We start from the raw sequence: 24,684 nt of genomic DNA on the forward strand, positions 1-24,684 counted from the left end.
AAAGAGTTCTTCTGTCAACCTAGCTGAATCTAAACTGGAAGTTAGGTTGACCTAACTACAACATTCAGGGTGTGAAATTTTTCACAGCCCTGAGCAACTTTGCTCTAATTTTTAAGTGTAAACCAGGCCCCACTCCAGTGCTCTAGCCATTAGATCACACTGCCTCCATGTAATGAAATAGTAGTTAATATCGCAGACTAGTTGGAAAACGATTCCCCTCCCGCCCCCACCCATGGAAAAACCCAAAGCAAAGGAAAAAAAAATAGTCCCCCATCCCCTGAAGAGTTCAATTTTCTGCTAAAAAATAAATGAAACTGGAATTATTTCAATTAGGAAATGGCACTCAGGTGCCTCATGGGAATTGTATTTTGGGTGCCTCAGGCTCTTGTTCTCCCTTACAGGCCAGGCTCTCTGGCTGGACTATATTCCCTGCAATGCACCACGATATCCCCTCTTGCTGAGGGCAGGCAGTGCATCATGGGATTCCTGGCCATAGTGAATCGAGTTTTCAGCCAGCTCTTATCACAGATCCATATGCTCCCACTGGGTGATGTTCAGCCCTTTGTAAAGGGGCCAGCACAAGGTTTAGTCTTAAGTAGTAAATAAGATTTGTGCTGGAACACGGAGTAATCCATATCTGTCCCTGATCCACAGAGGCTATGGTTCTGTTACAGCTCTTCATTTGAGAGATTCTCTCTTCAGCTCACACTGTAAAGACGTGTGTTTAGCCATAGATGTCCCCAGTTCAACTCTTTGCATTGGTCAAGATGGTGGCTAAGTGGGGGCTTTAACGAGTGTGAAATTTCACCCTTAAGGAGTATATGGAGCTTCAGTATTAACTGCTATAACATTATATGTTATCCTCTGGAACTCATTGCCACATGATTTCACCAAGGTCAATTTCTTCCTATCCAAGCCACAGTGAAACCAGATTGCTTCTAAACTTTGTTGGTATTCATCCTTGCCTGTCATTGCTTACCTCACATGATGCCTTTCCTTCCTGCCCCAGTCATGTCCAGGGAGCAGACTGAGTCAGTGGTGAAGACAGTAGAGACCCTGTTGGCCGAGGCGGAGAAGCTGAAGAACCATTGCCGTCGCCAGAACGAGGACATCAAGCTGATCATGGAGGAGCTGCAGCGGGAGAACAAGGAACTGGCTCAAAACTATGAGCAGGCCGAGCACGAGATGGAGGAGATGCGCAAGGCCCTCAGCGAGCTCATGGATACCAAGATAGCCTTTGAGGCACGCGAGAGGCAGGTGCGCAAGCTCAGCAAACAGCTCTGAGTCAGCAGGACGTTTTCACTCCTTTTCACCCCAATGGGAAGCATCATCTCCATTCCACTCAGGGACATGGATTCCCCCCCACCAATCACACTCATTCTTTCTGCCTGGTGAGGGCTCATCAACTAGGCCTCAGTTCACCTCCAGTCACATCCAGTGGCTCCAGCCTCCATCGCTGGCTTAACTGCTACCCACCCAGTGGCTGACGAGGCCTCAATTCACCCCCACTTGTGTCCATCACCTCAGCAGCTCAGTCTCCCCTTAAGGCTTCCATGGATGTATTGCCCATTGTGTGGCCATAGGAGGCCTCACTTCAGCCACACTTACGCCCATCACCTCTGGCCTCCTAACTAATCCAACCCGTCGTCAATTAGTTGCATTATGTTAGCACGCCCCTACTGAGATCAGCCCCTTCAACCAGCACTGCACAGATCCATAGCAAGAGATGTCTCTGCCATAGGGTTACCATATTTGAACATTCAAAAGAGAGGAGACTCCACTGAGGGGGGAGGTATTTGCTTGCGCCCTCCACCCCAACTCCACTCCTTCCCCTCCCCCATTCCAACCCCTTCCCCAAAGTCCCTGCCCCAACTCCGCCCCCTCCCTGCCCCATTGCACCCCTTCCCCAAATCCCCACCCTGACCCCCCCTCCTCCCCTGAGTGCACTGCATTCCCCCTCCTCCCCCCTAGCCGCGTGAAACAGCTGTTTTGCGGCGCAAGCGCTGGGAGTTAGGGGGAAAAAGCGGGCACTCTCTCGAGCGATCAACATTCACTTTCTTTCTCAAATGATCAACTTTTCTTTGGTGAAAAATAATAATGGCAAAATCCCAGACATTTTTAGATATTTAAAAATTCCTCCCGGATGGCAATTTAAGAACCAAAAAGCTGGACATGTCCGGGAAAATATGGAAGTATGGTAACCCTACCCTGCCACAGTGTAAACAAGCGATGGCATCTTTTTCCAGCCCATTTCACAGCTGGGGAAATGGAGCCACAGAATTGGCAGTGACTTGGCCAAGGATGCACAGGAAGTCTGCAGCAGAGCTGAGAATTAAACCCAGGCATCCTGAATCCCAGTCTATTGCCTAGCTAGCAAGGCCCCCATTCCTCTCTAGTTAAGTGCGGTGTGGGGTTTGCTTATCTGGTTCTAAGCATGGTGACCAACTCCTCAGCCACTGTAAATCAGTATTGGTGTCAAGGGGGTGTGTGCCAATTTACACCAGCCAATGAGCTGGCCTATGGCCACACAAGCATCCAACCCACATAGAGTCAGGGTGATAACATGGTTTGATCATGAATGGCTGAGACGAGCCTGTTACAGCATTGAAAATATGAGGGTTGTAACAGGGGTTGATCATGCATGTACAGACAGGGCCAGCATGCTGCTATGGTATGCTGCAGTCCTGTATAAGGATCAGGGTTACAACTGGATCATGTGCATATGGATAGGACCAGCTTGTTATAGCAACCTATTATAGCCATGTCTAAAGAGAACATATACTGATCTCTATCAAGCTGTCCAGCAGTGGCTCAGGAGCATGAGTACCAGCCTTAGGCCCGACTGCTAAGAACCAGGGCACAAATCCCAAAGTGGCGGTGGGTTCTGTACTTCCATTTCACCGATCAATTGTCAATTGTGCACTCCTCACGCACTAGAACAGCCTAACATGGAGTCACAGACAGTCCCCTTGAGTACTCTGGTCTGTCTTTCCATGCACATAAGCTTATCTTTGTGATAGATGGTCCTATACACCAAGAATCACAGCAATATTTAGGTCCCCAGGACTAGTCACTTACCCCAAATCCACTGCACCAAAGACAATACTTGTAGCCAGTCCTATAATAAACTATCTGAAGATTTATTAAATTATACAGGAAAAGGAAATGAGAGTTATTTACAAAGTTAAAGCAGGAAAACAGATACACACAAGTGAGTTCCAGTCTTAAGGTTCAAAAAGGTAATAGAAGCATCTACGATAAGCAGGCCCACCGACAGCAATTCCAGGCTCCAGGACAGAACAGTGAATAGGGCCCCTAGAAAGGGATGGCTGAGGTTTGATTCGTGCAGGGCGGGCTGGAGCCAGGACCACCCTGTGGTCCAGCATCGCCAAGGAGCTGGACCACAGTGTGCACGCACGAGCTGCGGACGCGGTCCGCCTGACGTTTGGGCAGTGCTGTGCCGGTGCTGCCGGGGCCCAGCGAGCCGCTGGCTGTGCTTTTCTGGCATGGCCAGGGCTTCCACATGCCCACCCAGCAGCCTTCGCTGTCACCAGTACATCAGTACCGACTGTGTGGGTGCTCCGGGGCTGCAGCACCCACGGGAAAAAATGGTGGGTGCCGAGCAGACCCTCCTCCTCCCCCCAGTGCCTCATGCCTGCTGGCGGGCCCTGCCAATCAATGCCCCCCCTCCCTCTCTCCCTCCCATTGCCTACTGAAGATCAGCTGTTTCCCGGCATCTGGAGGCGCTGGGGGGGAGGAGTGAGGGCGCAGCGTGCTCAGTGGGGAGAAGGAAGAACTGGGTGGGGAAGGGGCAGGAAAGAGGTGGGGCAGGGCGGAGTCTTTGGAGGAGAGGTGGAGTGGGGGCGCGGTTTGGGCGGAGCCAAGGGGGAGTACCCCCTGTCAGATTAAAAATTTGGCACCTCACGCGCGCCTTGGAGCCCTGCAGCCCACCCGGCCAATTTAAAAGGGCCCGGCGCTCCCAGTCACCGCCACCGCTACCGCAGCAGCGGTGGCCAGGGGTCGCTGGGCCATTTTAAATTGCCTGGGACCCTGGACAATTGCCCCCTTTACCCCACCACCCCCCGTCGGCAGGCCTGCCAATAAGAAAGCTCTATATGTCCTTTAGGGCTAACCCAGGCTAAGCAGTGGGCATCTTTTGCTTATGCCTGGTAATTCTTGCCCCCCAGAGTCCAAGCAGCATGAAGATACAGTTCCTCCTTGTTAGGGCTTTTTATTCCCTTCCCCACTTCTGCTTTGAGCTGCAAGCTCAGCTGATGGGAGGAATTTACTTGGACAATTCATCTTCATGGGAGAGGGGAGAGTAAACAGTTTTTTGTCCTCTAATGTTCCACTCTAGTCTGCTGGCATGGATGGGCCTTCCTTGTCAGCCAGGACATAACTCCTTCCATGGCCACCAGCATTTCACACTAGTTAATCTAATGTCTCTCTCCTGTCTGGTGCTTTACAGTTACAGAAGCTTAAACATGACCTTACAATATGGGATACAGTGGCTATGAGTGAGATTACTGCATGCAGCCACCCACAAGAATTCAATGAAGTCTAAACACTAAGCATATTCTTAGTATTGTGGAAAATAGGTAGTACAATTCTAACACACAAGTGAGCCAGACTGGTTCCAGACATATATTTGTCAATGTCCACTGAGGCATGGGGACCATGGCATGAGCTGGCATCTGGTCTGCCAACACCACAGTCCCATCAATACAACCAAGCCCCTGTATTATTCTGCTCTACCTTAAAATTTTGCTGCATACACTCTCTCTGTGTAGTTGGCTGGGTGATCCATTGCAAACTTACAGCAACCAGGTGGAGCTCAGACCAATGGGATCAGCTAGCCCCATATCCTGTCTCCAAAAGCTGCTAGACACAGCTTCTTCAGAGGAAGGGGCAAGGAATTTCCATCTTGAGTTGTTTTTATTCTATGTCCATTTAACCCCTCGGGATCCTTCCCCCTTTGTACATGATCTGCAAATAAAGAGCCTGATTTCTGAACTGGAGGCAGGGCTTGCTGCTGGTGGTGTGAGGAAGGTGGCAGATAAGTGGGGGAACCCGATCCAAGACTGCCCCACTCCCTCTGCACTTACTCTGCTTTTAGGCAGCCTGGCTCTAAGGGACCAGATGTTCAGTATGTGGCTCTTGAAGCTAATCTCATGCAAAGCCACCAGTAATGCCTTTCCTGGGGAAGGCAGGGAATTTGTAACACCACCACTTACAGAGAAACCAAACCAGTGCTAATCAGGGGGATTAGCTCTGTGTACAAGGCCTCTGTGCTTAAGGGAGGGGGAAGCTCAGATCCCGCTGTGTAGAGGCAGGGCCTGATCTACAGTTACACCAAGGCCTCTGAGCCCTTCTTACGGGAAACCAATCCCCTGAGAACAGCTGCTCGTGTAACTGGATGAGAGCTGGTCAAAGTGTGGCACGTTCTGATAGAAAACGAATTTTGAGTAAACTGAAGCTCTTAGTGAAGTTGTTTGGATTTTGATGAAACTGATTTAAAAAAAAAAAGTTGACTGTCAAAAGGTCCTGTTTTCCAAAGAAACATTTTAGATCTTCTGTTTCTCAAATTTGCTTCTTTTTTAAAAATACAAGATTGAAAAAATAGTGGAAATGGAAACATTTTGTTTCTATGGACCAAAAAACTCCACCGCAAACCCCACACACCACAAAGCTGGTTTTGCAATATCTTTGGAAGTTTTGGCTCTGTCCCAACTCAGCTTTCTCCATCCTGCGAAAAATCCTCCTGTTTCTGACCAATGCTCAACAGGCCATGCCTGAGTTATGCAGCAAGGACCCAACTTGGGATCCCCAAGCAGGCACTTCCGCTGCCTCAGCTATAAGACCCCACTGAGTTAGCTGAGGCTGTAATAGGTTCGTCAACTCGCCTGTGGCCCAACCATCACGAACAGAAGACACACCACCACACTGAGTGGGTGCAGGTTACACCTGTGAGGGGGTAGATTGGGGATGTGGCCAGTATGCCTTTCACTATGGCTGGTATGCCCTTCACTGACTGCTTGCCTCAAGGCCCATAGGGCCACAGGGAGCCATCAGGCCCCAGAGTACAGGTGGGAAAAGGACAGACGTTTCTTAAAGCTAGAAGCACAGGAACTGGGAATCAGAGGCCAATAGGCTCAAGGCCTCAAGGTGTTTAACATTTCATGTGGGACGGCTCCACACCCCACCCCCAGCACTCAGCATCTCCCTCCCCCCACCCCTGCCAGTGGCTCAGCAGAGTCAGAGCATTGCAGAAAAGGGACTTTATTACAATTAAAATAGCAAACAAACTATCCTTGATGGAGAGCAAATATACATGCCAAGGAAGAGCTGGTGCCCAGGAACATAACCAAGCCCTTTAGAGCAAGCCATATGGCAGCTGCAGAGAACCAGGTTGTCCCACTAGAACCACGCGGTGCATGTCCAGTGCTGGAATCTGTCACTCCATGCAAGGAAGAGTCCTGTCCGCATTTTATGCCACCCAGGAGGGCACTAGAGGATGCCTCTAGGACTGCCCCTTGCTTACCTGCTTCTGCCACCCTGTGCAAAGAATGGAATGAATGCTAAGGAATGGGCCTATCTTCTAGCCAGCCCAGTCCATGGGGGTTCAGGTGAGTGGAGAATCAGCGGGAAGGGAGACTGGATTATCTCACTGGGACAGCCCCACCACCCCATGCAATAGTTCCTTCAAACACACAGGGCTCAGTCCAGTCCATGCAGTCTGAGCAGAGCCCACAAGACTCCTGGCAGTGAAGGGGTCAGGAGAGGACACTGTAGAGTGTGACGTCACCCTCTATCCACAGCTCTGTGATCCGGTCCCAGGAGAGCGAAGGCGTGTCATACTGGCCCAGGGGGATACCGTTGAGTGCCAGTTTGAAACTCCCCTCCTCACAGACAAGCAGCAGCTAGAAGAGGATTGGGAGAGGTTTGGCAGAGAATGTGATGGCAGGTATGGGCCAGATCCCCAACTGGTGTTAATGAGAATCACTCCCTTGGAGTCAATGGAAACAGGACTATCTCAGCGGAGGATGTGAGTCTGTATTTGTGTAGCAGTTACAATCCCTCACCCCCTTCCCAGTTGGCTTGCTGAGATGCAGCTACCTCTGGAGTGGCACGTCACTCTCCTCCCCCCTGCCCACCTTCACATAGCTCGGCAGAGCTGCAGCCACCTGTAGGGTGGGAAGACAAGAGTCAGGGAACTGTAACATGGGGGAGGATAGAGGAGGGATTCTGACCAAGGGACTCCACTGTCTGCCTGTGAAGGACTGAGGCAGTCCAGAGGTTGCAGGGAACTGAAGCTCTGGGCTCCAGGTTCAACCCACCCTGCCTGAAATTTTTCAGGGGCAGGGGGCCTGGGAGGAGGGGGCTTTCAGTCCTACTGATGAGCCTACAGGGCATGCTGATGGCAGCTACCCCAGCGCAAGTGATGGGGCTGTAGAGAACATGTGCAGAAGCCCTGTACTCTGTGCCTCCTCCCTAGGCTACATGCAGCCCCAGGTGAAAAACAGGGTGCTGGAGTCTCCAGTGGCTGGACCCTCAGGAGATCCCCCAGACAGTATTACAGTTGCCAGACCAAACTCTCAGAGGCTAATTAATTAAGATGAGCTATTATCAGAAGGAGAAAAAAAAAACTTTTGTAGTGATAATCAAGATGGCCCATTTCAGACAGTTGACAAGAGGTATAAGAAGGATGCTTAACATGGGAAGCATGGGAAATAGATTCAATTAGTGTAATGACCCAGCCACTCCCAGTCTCTATTCAAGCCTGAGTTAATGGTATCTAGTTTGCAAATCAATTCAAGTTCAACAGTTTCTCCTTGGAGTCGGTTTTTGAAGTTTTTCTGTTGCAAAATTGCCACCTTTAAGTCTGCTACTGAGTGACCAGACAGTTTGAAGTGTTCTCCTACCAATTTTTGAATGTTATGATTCCTGATGACAGATGTGTCCATTTATTCTTTTGCGTAGAGACTGTCCGGTTTGGCCAATGTACATGGCAGAGGGGCATTGCTGGCACATGATGGCATATATCACATTGGTAGATGTGCAGGTGAATGAGTCCCTGATGTGATTAGGTCCTATGATGGTGTCACTTGAATAGATATGTGGACAGAGCTGGCATCGGGCTTTGTTGCAAGGATAGGTTCCTGGGTTAGTGTTTTTGTTGTGTGGTTGCTGGAGTGTATTTGCTTCAAGTTGGAGGGCTGTCTGTAAGCAAGGACTGGTCTGTCTCTCAAGATCTGAGAGAGTAAGGGATCATCTTTCAGGATAGGTTGTAGATCTTTGATGATGCACTGGAGAGGTTTTAGTTGGGGGCTGAAGGTGATGGCTAGTGGTGTTCTGTTATTTTCTTTGTTGGGCCTGTCCTGTAGTAGGTGACTTCTGGGTACTCTTTTGGCTCTGGCAATCTGTTTTTTCACTTCAGCAGGTGGGTATTGTAGTTTTAAGAATGCTTGATAGAGATCTTGTAGGTGTTTGTCTCTGTCTGAGGGATTGGAGCAAATGCGGTTGTATCTTAGAGCTTGGCTGTAGACAATGGATCGCGTGATGTGGTCTGGATGAAAGCTGGAGGCATGTAGGTAGGCATAGCGGTCAGTAGGTTTCCGGTATAGGGTGGTGTTTATGTGACCGTCGCTTATTAGCACCGTAGTGTCCAGGAAGTGGATCTCTTGTGTGGATTGGTCCAGGCTGAGGTTGATGGTGGGATGGAAATTGTTGAAATCATGGTGGAATTCCTCAAGGGCTCCTTTTCCATGGGTCCAGATGATGAAGATGTCATCAATGTAGCGCAAGTAGAGTAGAGGCATTAGGGGATGAGAGTTAAGGAAGCATTGTTCTAAGACAGCCATAAAAATGTTGGCATACTGTGTGGCCATGCGGGTACCCATAGCAGTGCCGCTGACTTGAAGGTATATATTGTCCCCAAACGTGAAATAGTTGTGGGGGAGGACGAGGTCAAAGTTCAGCCACCAGGTTAGCCATGACATTATCGGGGATACTGTTCCTGATGGCTTGTAGTCCATCTTTGTGTAGAATGTTGGTGTAGAGGTCTTCTACATCCATAGTGGCTCAGATGGTGTTTTCAGGAAGATCACCGATGGATTGTAGTTTCCTCAGGAAGTCAGAGGTGTCTCGAAGATAGCTGGGAGTCCTGGTAGCATAGGGCCTGAGGAGAGAGAGTCCACATAGCCAGACAATCCTGCTCTTAGGGTGCCAATGCCTGAGATGATGGGGAGTCCAGGGATTTCCAAGTTTATGGATCTTGGGTAGCAAATAGAATACCCCTGGTAGGGGTTCTAGGCATGTGTCTGTACAGGTCTGTTCCTATGCTTTTTCAGGGAGTTTCTTGAGCAGATGGTGTAGTTTCTTTTGGTAATCCTCAGTGGGATCAGAGGATAATGGCCTGTAGAATGTGGAGTTAGAGAGCTGCCTAGCAGCCTCTTGTTCGTATTCCAATTTATTCATGATGACGACAGCACCCTCCTTTGTCAGCCTTTTTGATTATGACGTCAGAGTTGTTTCTGAGGCTGTGGATGGCGTTGTGTTCAGTGTGGCTGAGGTTATGGGGCAAGTGATGCTGCTTTTCCCCAATTTCAGCCTGTGCACATCGACGGAAGCAATCTATGTAGAAGTCCAGTCTGTTGTTTCGACCTTCAGGAGGAGTCCATGCAGAATCCTTCTTTTTGTACTGCTGGTAGGAAGGGTTCTGTGGGTTAGTATATTGTTCAGAGCTGTGTTGGAAATAGTCTGAGTCGGAGACGTTGAAAGTAGGATTCTAGGTCACTGCAGAACTGTATCATGTTCATGGGCCTGGAGGGACAAAAGGAGAGGCCCCGAGATAGGACAGACTCTTCTGCTGGGCTAAGAGTATAGTTGGAAAGATTAACAATATTGATTATCACTACAAAATCTTTTTTCTCCTGCTGATAATAGCTCATCTGAATTAATTAGCCTCTTAGAGTTGGTCTGGCAACTTCCACCTTTTCATATTTTCTGTATGTATATATATCCTCTTACTATATGTTCCACTCTATGCATCCGATGAAGTGGGCTGTAGCCCACGAAAGCTTATGCTCAAAATACACTTGTTCGTCTCTAAGGTGCCACAAATACTCCTGTTCTTTACACATAGGGATGTTATTAGTCAGCCTGAGCCCCATTTGCTACCCCTGCAAGAGACAGACCCTGCTCCTTCCGTGCCAATAGAGCGTTACCTCAAAGAAGCGCTGGGGATGAAAGGGGAAGCAGGCTGCCACTTTCTCTGCATGGCTCAGGGCCTCATCTGGGAAGGAGCTCCACATCAGGGCTCTGGTTCTGAAGCAGGCGTTGAGTCTTAGGGGCACATGGGACGGGTCTTCCCTCAGGCTGAGGCTGAATCTGCAGCAAAGGTTTAGCTCAGAGCCACGGTAGGTGGGGGCCACCGGAAGCTTGGCAGGGGTCTCAAACACGCACGCCGCAGGCAGCCCGCAGGGTTCGTTAGTGCAGCCCACCAAACTCCCCACGCCCTGCCTCCTGCGCACCCCTCTGCCTACCCCGTAGCGCCACGAACTCCACGCTGCTCCCTGAGGCGCCAATGGGAGCTTTGGGGGAGGTACCCGGAGGAGCGGCAAGAGCAGCACATGCACCCACCCCCTCTCCCCCCGAGGGACATGGTTCCGGCTCCTTCCTGGAGTGGAGCAGAGCAGCGCAGGGCCAGGGGCCAGGGCAGCAGGCAGCGAGCCTGCCCTGGCCCCGGTGCACACCCCTGCCACCCCGGAGCCACTCTAGGTAAGCAGTGCTGGGCTGGAGCCCGCACCCCAAACCCCTCCTGCATATCAACTCCCTGCCCGCCCCCTGCCGCACCCCGCACCCCTCCTGCACCCCAACCCCCTGCCGCACCCCAACCCCCTGCCCTGAGCCCCTGCCACACCCTGCACCTCTCCTGCACTCCCTGGGGGTGGGGACAGGGCCGGGGGCAGCAAGCGGGGGGGGGGGTGTCAGTGATGCAGCCCTTGGGCCAATGCACTAGTCTTCATGTGGCCCTCATGGTCATTTGAGTTGGAGACCCCTACACTAGTGTGTGTCACAGCTGCCCCCTGCTGGGGAGAGCATGTATTTATGGAACGTGGTGCAGAACTACTTTCTTCTAAGAGCTGCAGCCAAAGACTTTTCCACTGATGTCACTCACCAGGATTCCCCTCTGCTTCAGCAAGAGGGCCCTGGGCCTTTGTCATGGGTTCCAGGCCTGACCAGGGTGGCAGTTTACGCTTCTGCCATAGCACCGTCTCCAGGGCTCTCTGAGGAATCCCTGGGTGGATTTCTCTGCATAGCACAAGCCAGAGGTCAGACAGGCTGATCAGAATGGTCCCTGAGGAGTCACACCTAGTGCAGCAGATAGGGAGCTGGGGGTTAGATGCTGGTCAAGGGGGAGTGAGGTTTGGACAGATACTTACTCCTCTGGCACTGGGCAAACCAGTCCTCTCACTGTAATGGTATCTCTTGATGCAAGGCCACAGGGGAGGGGGTGACAGTATGGCACAGCCTGAGGAAGGAAAAACCCAGGTGCCATTATTAGCCTTTAAGCCACAGGAGCAGGGAGTACAAGCCCCAGTGGGACCCTATGTAGGAAGCTGGGGCGGGGGGGGGGGGGGGGGAAGAAGGGGTCTGGTGATGGCTTTGTAGAGATTATGAACCCTTGGGAGGGTGGGAAGTGTGTTTGTGTGGGAAGGAGAGGGGGAGTTGTCACTGGAACCTCTGGATCCCATGGGATCCAGAGGATCGCCCCAGTTTGTGGGAAACCCAGTCCCTTGGGATCAGGCCTGGGGTACCCCAAATTATCACTGGGACCAATCCAGCAGGCCCCCACAATACAACCCTCCATGGTTAAAGCACAGCAGTGCTGGCATCCAGTGCAGAAGTCCCCCCTGCAGCCCCATCCCTCTGCACATGCAGTTGCTAGCAGCTGCAACCCGACCTCAAATTTCAGCCATCCCCCCATCCTATCAAACCCAGCTGCCTTACAGGTGCAGGAACCTGCCCGTTAGAGATCACAGAGGCAGGCTTCACTCACCAGCTTGGAGCTGTTTAGCTGCATTGGCTAAAGGGAGGAAGGAGAGGAGAAAAAGTTAGAACAAGAGAGGTGCACTTGCATGAGGACATGCCTGTTGCACGTGCACAGAGTCCTCCACTAGCCGCGCACTCGGCGGGGGGGAGGGGAAGAGACCAGCACACACACCCATGGAAAGGTCTGTAGCTCAGAACCTGCATGGGGCTGCGTGGACAATTCAGAGTCAGACAGACTGTTGCACTGCTGCAGTGATGCGTTATTAGAGGCTGAAGTCATTGGGCCCGATTGGACGCTCTGGCATCGGCTGCATTCAGGGAACGGCACCAGGCACGGCACAGATCCCCAGATGGGTTGCTACAGGACCCAGGACGGTAGGTCTTTCCCTCTATGCTAACACCCTCTCCTCCCCTGATCCGTCAGCTATGAGATGCAAAAGGACCACAGATTGGAAGCTCTTTGAGGCAGGGACTGGGTTTTTGCCATGTATTTGTACAGCACCTAGCCCAATGGGGTCCTGGTCTGAGACGGGGGCTTCTATGTGCTACCATAATACAAATAAGGGAAGACACCAAGTCCCCCCACCCACACCTTGGCTTTGCCAGGGTGTGTGGGGGTGTGGCTGGGGCAGGCCCATGCTCTGGCTATTCTGCCCCCCTGCAGAGCCCCATGGGGGTCATGGAAGCAGAGACAAACCCAGATGTGTGTGATTGGGGAGGGCTGGCTGAAGGGCCCCTAAGTTGGCTTCCCTACTCAGCTGACACATCAGGGGATGGATAGTCGTCTGCTGAGCTATCCACAATGGGACGTGTGCTGGGATTTATCAGGGACAGATGCCTAAATTTAAGACCAAGAGTTCCCAGAAGGGCTGGCGATTTGGGGGTGATTCATATTTCAGGGGTTGCTGCTCAACTCCAGGCACCTGATGTTCAAAGCGACCAGTGCTGGCTCAACAATCAGACCCCGTTGGGCGTGTCTACGGCCAGGCACCCCCCTTTAATGTCCCTAGGCACTTTGGAAAACCTCAGCCAGCTGCCCCTGCAAACAGATCGCGGTTGTCTCATAGGAGGGAGCACTACAAGGGAACACCCGCCGGCCCATTGGGTTGGTGCTGAGACATTCAGCTGGACTCACATGAGCAACAGGGTACTCAGTTCGGCTGGCGTCAAAGGGCTGCCCATGCAGGAGAGAGAGAGAGAGTTAAGGACTGGGGCCCTGATCCACAGCTGGTGTAAATTAGGGGTTGCTCCATTTGCGTCCCTTGGGCCAGACCCCCAGCTGGTGTAAATTGGGGTCTCACACCTCATCGCTTCTTGGCTGAGCTCATTGTGCACATCAGAGCTCCTTACATCCCTCCATCCCCCCTCCCCCTCACAGCTCCCTGGTTGCTACCCTCCCATCCCCTGCTCTTTCAGGGGCTTCCTGCAACTCCCATCCCCTTTCTCATGCCAAGGGCTCAGGGTGTCCCCAACTGCCCCCATGCTTCTGTGTGCACCCTCATTCCCCCTACACCAGGGCCTCATCCTCCCCCTCCCCCCACCAACAGAAGTTGTGTGCCCTGTCCCCGCCCACTGACTCCCCTCCCCGATGCAGGGTGCCCCATCACCCTATTGGTTTGCCCCACAGAGGGGATTACATTGCTGCGTAGGAAGGCCATGCTCTTCACCATGATGTCACCAAACACGCCCAAGGTGTCCACTCGGGCCAGGGGCAGGCGGGAGTGATACTGGAGGAAGTGCTGCCCATTCACGCTCACCTGGAGAGAGGGAGAGGGGAGGAGTTCAGCTCCCAGAATGGGCAAGATCTCAGCAACCAGCTGGAGTAACCATGGTCACCAGGGCGTCAGAGGGGCCAGTTACACCAGCAGGTGTAAATCAGCCACCAGCTACATCTAGTTACACACGCTGAAGGTCTGGCCCCTTTTCTTTCCCCACCCCTAAGTTACTGGGTTGATGCTGCTCTCAGTCACCCCAGTGTAATTCAGGAGAGCCCCCATGAAGTCATGCCAGTGAGACCTTGGGCTAAGCCAGCAGAGAGCCAGGCTCACCCCTGTATGTCTCCCCTATTCAGGAGCTGCCAGCGCTAGCATGAGCAGGCTGAGGGGCTGTCCCACCTTTAATGCCCCCCAGGGGCACAGAATAGCCAGAGGGCAGTCCTGTCCATGTCCTCTCCCTGTGCCGGGGCTGCTGCAGAGGAGCCACCTCTACACTTGGGAGCCCCCTGCACCAGAGCTACTCCAAGGGGACCATTCCCCCCCCCCCAGCTCCCCTGTGGCCTCCTTTGCACCAGCACTCACTGGCATTAAGGGGCTGCAGGGCAATGTTGGACAGGGCCCCTGGGACCTGAACTCCTGGTGGGGGAGGCACTGGGTGCATGCTTGCCCGAACGGGCTGATAACAGGGGTCAGAGACAGCCTGCAGCCTCTCTGTGCCTGTCACCTAAGGGAGATCATCATCCCACTGCAGCTCCAGTTACCACCCTGGAACTGCTACCACCAGCCCACTGAAGGCTGGGGGGCAAGGGGGGAGAAGACCTGCCACATAGCCACGGGAACCCCCCAGCCTACCAGAAGGGAGGGCTTGTAGCCATGGAAATCCCTGGCCCCCATTGGGGTGGGGACACATGTAGAGCCACAGGAACGCCCAAGCATCCCAACACCCATCCGGCAAGGCTGGGAGAGGGGCCTTTAGACATGGGTGGGCTTGTGCCCGCCCACTTCCCAGGATTTCCAATAAGGCCCCAACACCCAGCTACAAGCTAGGGCTCCACCCACCACTCCTCACCTGTACCTCATCCTGCCCAAAGAGGAAGAGCAGCTGGAAGGCCTCTCCCCTCTTGAGGGGGAGGTGGGGGAACTTGGTCTCCTCCAGCCAGCGCCCGTTCTGCAGGGTGTTGCAGATTACGTGGGGCCGGGAGTGGAAGCGGGGGTTGAAGTGGATGGCAATGTCTGGCCGGGGCATCAGACTGCAGCCACACTGGAAATCCACCTGGAACCTGGGGGACAGAGCACAGAGTGAGAGTGGGCAGGGGGCACTACATGGACTCCTGGGTTCTCTCCCCAGCTCTAGGCAATGACAAGACTGACCCTGCTGGAGTCCAGGATATTTGCAGACCTGGGGCCTGAACCTCAATTTGGGGGAATGAAGGTAGCTGTCAGAAGCACAGACCTACAAATACACCTTGAAAATAGGATGTTGACAACTTCTCTCTGCCCATTTGCCTATCTGGTGGCAGTAGCTCTTACGCCTACTCCAAACCTTAGCTCCCTCTCGGAGCTGAAGACTAGGAGAGTCAAGAGGTGGGACATCTTGTCTGGGGAGCATTAGTTAAGCTTCTGTTAAAATGCACAGTTCCCCAGAGAAGGAGAACTCTGGCACTGGAGAAGGAACCTTCCAGCTATTGCTAGTTTCTCAGACCAAGGACTCCAAAAAAATTTTTACGGAAAAGACTTCATCTCGTAGGCCTGCTCAACACTTAAACTTAGATCGACCTAGCTATGTCGCTCGGGGCTGTGACAAGTGTCACACTCTGTGCGCTGTGGGAAAGTTGACCTAGCCCCTGGAGTAGACGTGGCTAGGTCAAGAGAAGAATCCTTCCATTGGCCCAGCTACCACCTCATGGTGGGGTGGATTAGCTGCATCGATGGAAAAACTGCCTCCTGTTACTGTAGGAAGTGTCTACACTATGGCAGCTGAAGCATCATAGCTGCGCCATGGTAGCATAGACATGCCATTAGTTTACAGCAGTGGTTCTCAACTTATTGCCCCGGACCCTGCCACGTGCAGTGGGCCGGCTGCCCCGTCCCTTGACCCCAGAGCTCGCAGGGCCAACCAAGAGCCCTAGACCCTCCCTATGCGGGGCTGGCCAGCTGTCCCGAGCCCAGTCCCCTGCCGTGTGGCTGCCCCGGACTCCACAGCTTGCAGGACAGGGTGACTGCCCCAGACCCCCACCCCCATCGGGCCAGCCGGGAGCCCCAGACCCCACTGGGTAGCCCAGAACCCTAAGCGCAAGGCAGCCGGGAACCTGGTGACCTTGGCATGCTGGCAGCCTTTAGCACATTGCTGAGCTGGGCCGCAGCTGTGTGCTACTTCGGTTGGAGGTTGAGAACCGCTGATATATATAATATGCACCCCAACTCCAAAACTATAGATCTGTTTGCCTTATGAATCAGATCTACATCTGTGAACAACCTGTCTTGTTCCTCTAATGTAATGTTTCATATCCTACAATACGCCTTGAAAGATTTGAAATAAAAGTATTCAAGTTCATCAAAGAATATACAGAACACATCTACCAGATTAAGACAAGGGGGTTTGTTTCCTTTGTAAAGGTCTGTGCACTAGACCAGTGGTGTTTAAACTGTGGGTCGCAACCCAGTACTGTGAGGCACTGGGTCACGGCAGCTCTCATCAGCACCATGGACCAGGCTTTTAAAAGTCCTGTTGGCGGTGCTGCCCAGCTAAGGCAGGCTAGTCCCTACCTGTTATGACACTGCACTGCGCCCTTGAAGCAGCCAGCAGCAGGTCTGGCTCCTAGGCGGAGGGGTCACGGGGTTCCATGCACTGTCCCTGCCCCAAGCACTGGCTTTGCACTCCCATTGGCTGGTTCCTGGCCAATGGGAGCTGGGGCGGGGGGGGATGTGCTTGCGGGCAAGAGCCATGTGAAGCCACTTGTGCACCTCTTCCTAGGAGCTGGACCTGCTGCTGGCCACTTCCAAGGCACAGTGCGGTCCATGGTGCCAGGACAGGCAGGAAGCCTGCCTTAGCATCCCCGCTACACCGCTGACTGGGAGCCACTGCAGGTAAGCCCGTGCCCTATCTAGCGGACATGGACAGAAGCAGCAGAGAAACTGAGAAACCTGAAAGCCAAGAGCCACTTGGCAAGTGACCAATAGAAATCAGAGGACGGCCCCTCCAATAAGCCCTCAAATCAGAGTATATAAAAATTGAGGTCACCAAGTGGGACCCCAGAGTTTTGATGAATCCCCCTGTCATACAGGGTCACAGAACTAACGAGCTAACTGAACCCACAAAGAAGCTGTATAATCCCTAGTGAAACCAATACTCAGAGGTTTAACAGAAGAAAAAGCAGCGAGGTTTCGCTTCAAGGATTGTATTTCTTCTGTTTTTAGCATTAATTCCTGTAGGTTATCTTGCTGAGCCAACGCTCTTTAGCAAGACCTCAAGTAACCAGGGTTTAGAGATTGTAACTATTGCTATAGACATGGCCTCCTTCGTAAGTCCAGGCAAACTGATCTAAGAGATTTGAACTGTAAATGTAAGTAATTGCTTTTGCTATTCTAAACCAATCCATCCGAACAGGCAGGCCCGCTCCCTTAAGAGACAAATGCCTCCTTACTCCTTGGAGAGATACTGGAAGGGTGATAAGTGTGTTAGGTCCTAAAGAACTGGTGGCATAAGTAAAAATAATAAGAAATCTTGGTGATTTTCATTGGTCCTTGGTGTAACTGCTGAGCCTCAGCCATAGTCCGTCACAAGGGCTCAAATAAATTGGTTAGTCCCTAAGGTGCCACAAGTACTCCTTTTCTTTTTGCGAATACAGACTAACACGGCTGTTACTCTGAAACAAGACAACATTGTGTGGTCAGTACAGGACTAGAACACTGGTGGTCTACACTTGATTAATGAACTATTGATTATATGCTGATGTGGTTCTGAGTGAATAACTGAACTGTTGATTGGTTGAGAATAACCAAGTGTCTTGATTTAAGCAAATATTATTCAAATTAAAAGTTGACCTGAAAAGAACCCAGCACTGAATTAATAAGCTAATGCTCCTTGGACTCAATAAAAAAGAGTTTATGCCATTCCATTCCATTCTAACATTGTCTATAACACATATCCAGTTGGCAAATCTAGTTTGTTAGATTTCAGCAAATTCATAAAATTAACCCCATTTCATGCTTAAACCACTTGTGTGAAGTGGAGCCACCCAGAGTGGTTCTCACTCATGCTTCCCTAGGAAGAAGAGAACAGCACAGAGCACCCTAGCCACTGGTCAAGGAGGGACTAGAACCCCTAACTCCCTGCTTGGAGGCTGACTCTGCTGGAGTCCAGGGATTGCCCAACCCCAACCCTTGGTAGCTTCAAACTGGAACTGGGAAAACATTTTTGGCTGAAATTGTTTTGTTTTGTTGGGGGAAGGGGTGGCAAGGAAATGAAGATTCAGCAACACTAGAAGATTTTGCCAAACTGTTCATTGGGGGGGGATCCATTTTTTTTTAAATTGATATTTTCAGTGATTTTTGTTGGTTTGTCTTGAAGTTGCTGCTAATGTTATTAAATTCAAAGATGTTAAAAAAATCATCAAAACTCAAGCATTTTGTTTTGGATCCAAGTGAATGTCCCCATTTGACCCTAAAAAGGGGTCATTTTCAAAATCACCAACAAAGTAGAAAAAAGCCCAACTCTACTTTAAACTGACTTTGTCCCCAGGAATAAGTTAGAGTTGCCTCTAGGCTGCTCTAATCCATACCTCCCGCATGCCACCTGGAAAGCAGATACTAGCTGTAGCATAATGCACTCTGACAATGGCTGGGGTGGGGTGGGAGTATAACCCAGGTCCCCCAAGTCACAGTCCAGTGCTGTACCAACTATGCCATGATTCCTCTGGCCTTACACCAGTCAGGGATTCCCTTACGTCAGGAGAGCATTTCCACCGACTTATGCTGCAAGAAAGGCTTCACTGTAGCTAAGAATCAGGCCCATAGAGTGGCATCATAGATAAGCAAATTCCTGGCCCAGCCTTGTAAGGGACTGGAAGGATCCTGAAACTCCCTGATTAAAGGAAAATCTAGCTACAGCTCACCTGAGCACTGTAAAATCAGAGGGTTTAACACAATTAACTCCCAGCAGCCACTGAACTGGTGCATTTTCTGTCTGACTGCAGGAGCCATGAATCAAGGGGTTTGAGTAGGATGAGAAGCCTGAGCCCCAGGGAAATAGCCTTTTACCTTTCGGCCTCTGCAAGGACCATGCCCTGCACCAGAACCATCTTTCCATGGGTCAAGCCACCGAAGATCGTCGTGATGTACGGGAGCACCTGGAATGGACAGAGAGGTGGAGGAGAGGGACCCATATTGGTGCTGGAAATGGGAGAGTCTGGGAGCTCTGACTGGTAACACTGGACTCTTGGGTTCTCTCTCCAGCTCTGGGAGGAGAATGAATATAGAGAGTTTGAAGGCAGGGAGAGGAGGCTCTCATCTGTGCTCAGTTGGGGCTGGGAGACAGGACTCCTAGGTTCCATTCCTAGCTTTGGGAGGGGAGGAGAGCAGCTAGAGCAGGGGTGCTGTGAATACAGATCTCCTGGGTTCTATGCCCAGCTTTGGGAGGAGAATGGGGTCTCATGGATGGCATCTTAAAACAGGAGCAGATTAGCTGGGGCAAATGGGAGTTAGAACTTGGGTGTCTTATCTCCAGCAGATTCACTGTGTGACCTTGCACAAGAAACTCCCACTTCTTCCTCTTTCTGTGCCTCGGTTTCCCAGGGTATCAGACACCAGTTATTGCTTTAGCACAATGGCTAGTGGTCAGTGCTGGAAAAAAAATCTAGTCAAACCAAAAAAGTTACAGGGGTGGGGGGAAGTGTGATCAGACACACAAGGGTATGAAAATAATACAGCCCCTAAGCCCCAGCCCTTCTCCCCATTGGTGGAGGCTAGTTGACCAGATGATTAAAAGCCAGAATGTTTTATCTGAACCCCACTAAACTTTGGGGAGAATTGAGGGTACAATGGATTCAGGAGCTAAAAAACCAGCACCTTTTTGTAAAGCAGATGCCTGGATTTAGCAGAGCCACAACTCCAACCTCCTGAGCTAGGAACTGACTTGATTTAAGGAAACTAGCAACCGCCTGCCTGGTCTCAGCTGAAGTTTCTGTACCTTACAGAGTCTCACATGATCAGTCCAGAAAGGCTCAACAGAAAGACATTTGTGCAGACAACAGCCAGATGGCCAAAAAGTTTAGTGATAACCTGATTAGCCCCTTCCCCCCAAACAAACAAACACAGCTGCACAGAGGAGCTTAAAATGAGATTCCATCTAAACTAGTCACACATGCAGGGCTTGGGGTTTAACCCTTTAAAAGTCAGGTTTTCTTTAGACTTAAGATCAAGCCAGACAGTCCCTGCTGCAGTAGGGACTCAAGGAGCCAGCTTGCCAGGAAGGGAGGTCAGCTGTCAGATATCTGACAGCACCCTTCTTGAGATCCGTTGAGAAAACAAAAAAACCCACAAAGGCATGTTTTAAAGTAAATGGCAAACACCCACCCTCTGGGCAATCAGAGCCTTTGTAAGGGGCCTTGTGTCAGGCACCCCAAGGTTTGAGACATTCAGAGATCAATTGCCTCTTTTGGGGAAACAAAACACAACTTGGCCCATGAGGGAAAGAGAGAGGAGGGGAGAACATTAGCTTGGGAGCTTTCTGGGGCAAGGACTGCTTCTTTGTTCTGTTTGTACAGCATCTAGCACGGTGGGGTCCTGGTCCTTGAGTAAGGCTCCAACCTACTACCACAATACAAACAATGGGAGTGCAGGAGCTATAATCTGCTCTCAGATCAGATGCACCCCTATAAACCTGGGGGCTGGAGCCACTCCTTTCAGTTCAATACCTTGGCTCTGGACTGACACCCACTGAACACAGCATGATTCAGCTATAAGAACACATAAAACTGGGCAAAGGCAGGAAGTAGAAGTGAACTGATCTTCAATTTCATTGCACGCTGGCTGCCCCAGGGCACAGAGATTACTCACCGGGTGGAAAACTGGGGGCTGGAGGATGAAATCTACCGGAGGAGTGGGGCCCATGGCTTGAAAATCCTAAAACCCAATAGTTATCTTCAGCTTCCAGCAGGGAACTTTAGAGCTTGGAGCAGTCACATGATGCAATCACACTGGGTGGAGAGAAATTTGTAACAGCAATCCACCCCAGCTTGCCTCCTAGACAGATTTTGGTTCTTTCACATTCCATGCAGGGTCCTAGTGCCCTCCGCCATTGTCAGGGAAATGCTGAGCCAGATCTTCAGGTGGTGTTGATTGGCTTACAGCCATTGGCACCAGTGGAGGGTCTGACCCACTGAGTGTTTGCGCTGCTGACTCGTGCAGTGTCGCTAAAAACTGAGGGTAAAAAAATCATGAGTCAGCAATATTGCCAGCCCCAGGAGTTCATAAATCATGAATCAGCTCCCTCCAAGAAATCATGAGATTGGCTTAAAAATCACAAGATTAGAAAAAAAAACACTAATAAATGCTGGGCTTATTTAATTTACTTTCTGTTTATTTATTGTTTTTAAGCCTTTAGGGATCAAGCTTCTTTTGGCGTTTGCAATATTTTAGGGGTGGGTGGGTGAGATGACAGATTTCCCCTGCAGGGAATTCAGCTGAAACTAGAAAACTCATTTTACTTGGGATCTGAGGTGGACCTTGAACCCCCGTTCCTGCCTATACAGGCTCCTAAGTTCGCGTGGAAGTCATGAGATTGAGTGTGGCTCGCTGGCTTTGCAGCTAAAGCACTAACTGAGGATGCAGGGCATCTGGTTCAATTCCCAGCTCTTCCCCCACACTCTCTGTGTGACCTTGGCCAAGTCACTTAATTGATCTGTGCCTCAGTTTCCCCATCTGTAAAATGGGGACATAATAATCCTTCCTTTGTCTATTTTGACCGGGAGCTCTTCGGGGCAGGGACTGTCTCTCCCTGGGGCTGTGCCTTGCCTAGTATGTCAGGGCCATGATCTTGGCTAATGCTTCTGGGGGCCACTGTAACTAAGTAATATAAGTAATTAATAATAATGTGTCAGGAATAGCTTGCATGATTGGCCTCTCATTTAATTTCTTTGGAGGAAGAAACATGCTCCCCAAGTGTTGCATAAATTCATGCCCCTTTGTCAGTCACAACAATAAACTTAAACAAACAAACAATTATTTAAAAAATTTAGGTTTCAGAGTAGCAGCCGTGTTAGTCTGTATTCGCAAAAAGAAAAGGAGTATTTGTGGCACCTTAGAGACTAACCAATTTATTTGAGCTCATGAAAGCTTATGCTTTTAAATTTTTAAAAGTGTAATTTCCCTCCACCAGATGGTAGTGTTGTCCCAAAAGTTTTTCATGTGATTTTGTGGCTAAGTTCCACCCAAGTGGGATACAACATAACAGGGTCCAATTCTGCAAAGGTTTAAGCCTGTGCATAACTTTAAGTAAAGTTGTAATTATTTGTATTACAGGAGCACAACCGAGAATGGGGCCCACATCATGCTGGGCACTGCATATACCCTGAAGTAGATAGATCAGGACCCCATTCTGCCAGGCATTGCACGAAGAGTGAAAGACAATCCTTGTAACCAGAACAGACTAAGACTAGGGAAGGGAAACCCTCAAAGTCATACAGGGAGTCAGTGGCAAATAGAAACCAGAAATAGAACCCAGCTCTTCTAGGCTAGGGCAGCACAGCTGGTGCAGGACCTTTGACCCTGGAAATGTTCAACTGTAGATTAAGGGGCCATCCTATTACCCGGAGAAAAAAACAGACTCAGCAACTTCCGGTGGCTTTTGTCCCAGGAGCTGCTTGGAAGGATCAGGGCTGGACTTTGATGCTCATTTGTTTGTTGACTTGCCAGACTGCGCTTACAACTCATTTGTGGGGTGATCACAATCTTCCCAAATGGGTCTCCAAGCAGGTTCCTTGTTAGGATCATTCCCTAACAAGCAAATTTGCCCCAGGCCATCTCTCTACCGACTGGCTCTCCAGATGTTGCTCCTGCAGATCCAGCTGTTTCTCCTCAGTTTTTCATGGTCTTGACAGGGGCCATCATACCCAAATGTGCCATGAAACGCCCCACTGCGGTGACACAAAAGTGAAACTCTGGGCCCCACAAAGTCAATGAGAGTTTTCCAAATTACCTCAATGGGGGTAGGATTTCACTCACACTCATAGTAGGGAAGGGAACTCACTCCATTGCACCAATTGCTGGGGCGGGATTCTCTGGCCCGTGTTATGCTAGATGATCTAATCGTCCTTGCTGGCCTCCAGAACAATGTGTAGATGAATCTGTACGCTGTCTCCGAGAGGCCAGAGTGAGATCTAGAACTGAGAGAACACTAAGCATTGGGGTCTGTTTTACATCTCACATACAAATGGATCGATCTATCCCTGCCTCCCACCCTCCCCACACATCCATCTACATATAGATATCCATCCTGATATACCCATCCTCTCTCAGCACCCCCCGCAAATTGGTTGATAGAAAAGTTTTGGCCCCAAACTCCGGAAAGCAGAAAAATTTGCCTGAAAACTGAAAAATTTTCAGTTTGGGGGGTTGGTTTTCAATTTTCTAACAAAAAAATTAAAACTTTTCAAGGAATGCAAACATCATTCATGACAATTTTCCATTTAGTCAAACTTTAATATTCCATTAAAAAAAAAAAGTTCAGGTGGAAAAAGTTTTTAGCAGCCCCTATTCACAAAACCCCTTTGAGGCAGAGACGTTCATTACGGCCATTTTTAAAAGGTAGGAAACTGAGGCACAGAGCATAAGTGAAGTAGTGTGTAGGAATAGGGTAGTATCCCTTTAAATAATTGGTGCTGTAGTGGTGCTCACCGTGTTCTATGTTTTAGAACCCAACCAGGGAATGTAACTAGGCCTTGCATGTTTTGTGTCCTCAGTAACCACTGTTATTTGGACCCCACTGTGCCTGTGTGGTTGCTTCGTGTTATGTAAAGAGCTAAAGGTCATTTTCTTAGCCTATCGCTTTGACTCCGGTCTTTGCATCCCTTCACTGGCTCCCCCTTCTCTTTCACATAGACCTAACCAATTGTCTTCCCTTTCAAGGTCCTTCATGCTCTATCCCCACTTGACCTATCATTCTCATCCACTATGGAGGTGATGACTTCTGCCTCCAGCCAGCCCATGATGCCGGCCTCCATCGCCCAGTGCCCACTAGTTACATTTTCACACAAACTCCTTCATGCTTTCTCCTCTGCTGCCCCTCGCGCTTGGGAAGAGCTCCCTGTAAACACCCACAAAGCCACCTCACTGTCCACCTTCAAACTTGTCTCAAATGCTCCATTGCCGGGAGGCCTACCGACACCTTGACAACAGTTAGGCCACTGGTGGTCTGAGCCCACAGCCTGTCAAGCTGACAGTGATTGTCTCCTGGTTACCTTCTGCTCCCTCGTCTGGCTGTATCCAACTGTCATCTCTTGTCTTATCCTTAGATTGGCAGCTCGCTGGAGGAGGGGCCATCTTTTTGTGCTGGGCCTAGCACAATCGGATCCTGCTCCAAGGTGCTATGATAGTGCAAATATCACAGACAACAAGCGACTTGCTCAAATATCTGGACTAGAACAGGGAATGGCAGCACGATCTCCAGAGTCCTAGGGGAGGGCCCTAGTCATGAGGCTGCGTGTCCTCTCTGGAAACTAGCTTAACACTCTGCCAAGTTCCATCTGACCCACTAACTTGCCTGAACCAGCTGGAAAAACACCCCACCATGACACCAATGCATCATGTGTCCTCGACCTTGGTCAGCGAACCTTCACCAGGGTTCTGATTACAGCTCAAAAAAGACGACCCAACAAATTCCAGCCTGGTCGACCCAACAAATTCCAGCCTGGTCCAA

The 24,684-nt window shown here is 50.6% G+C and overlaps 1 protein-coding gene across 7 annotated transcripts; it reads right to left on the reverse strand.

Annotated features, from left to right (window-relative positions):
* Positions 1-374: 374 nt before the first annotated feature.
* Positions 375-21,166, reverse strand: LGALS12 (galectin 12). Of its 7 annotated transcripts, none has more exons than XM_084635544.1 (9): positions 20,826-21,164; positions 19,029-19,117; positions 14,839-15,049; positions 13,692-13,811; positions 13,190-13,228; positions 12,062-12,088; positions 11,445-11,533; positions 10,227-10,389; positions 375-1,131 (listed from the first exon to the last, which is right to left on the reverse strand). In XM_084635544.1, exons 1-9 carry the CDS (start codon positions 20,877-20,879, stop codon positions 1,033-1,035), a joined length of 891 nt encoding a protein of 296 aa, XP_084491670.1. In that variant the 5' UTR covers positions 20,880-21,164; the 3' UTR covers positions 375-1,032. The 7 variants fall into 7 exon arrangements, with proteins under 7 accessions (XP_084491670.1, XP_084491669.1, XP_084491668.1 ...); XM_084635543.1 differs by lacking the exon at positions 375-1,131 and adding an exon at positions 6,264-6,920 and having other exon boundaries at positions 14,845-15,049; positions 20,826-21,161; XM_084635542.1 differs by lacking the exon at positions 375-1,131 and adding an exon at positions 6,264-6,920 and having other exon boundaries at positions 20,826-21,159.
* Between the last annotated feature and the right edge of the window lie 3,518 nt (positions 21,167-24,684).

The sequence above is a fragment of the Lepidochelys olivacea genome (assembly GCF_965140295.1).
Source record: "Lepidochelys olivacea isolate rLepOli2 genome assembly, chromosome: 7".
NCBI classification, from domain to species: Eukaryota; Metazoa; Chordata; order Testudines; family Cheloniidae; genus Lepidochelys; species Lepidochelys olivacea.

What these genes read in the sequence shown, in the direction of transcription:
- LGALS12 (XM_084635542.1), bottom strand. Translation starts at nt 20,879, where the DNA reads ATGGGCCCCACTCCTCCGGTAGATTTCATCCTCCAGCCCCCAGTTTTC. An exon ending in AGCCCCCAGTTTTCCACCCG is followed by an intron (nt 19,118 to 20,825) that starts GTGAGTAATCTC and finishes TGTCCATTCCAG; the next exon opens with GTGCTCCCGTACATCACGAC. An exon ending in CTGAGTACCCTGTTGCTCAT is followed by an intron (nt 12,089 to 13,189) that starts GTGAGTCCAGCT and finishes TCCTCCCTTTAG; the next exon opens with CCAATGCAGCTAAACAGCTC.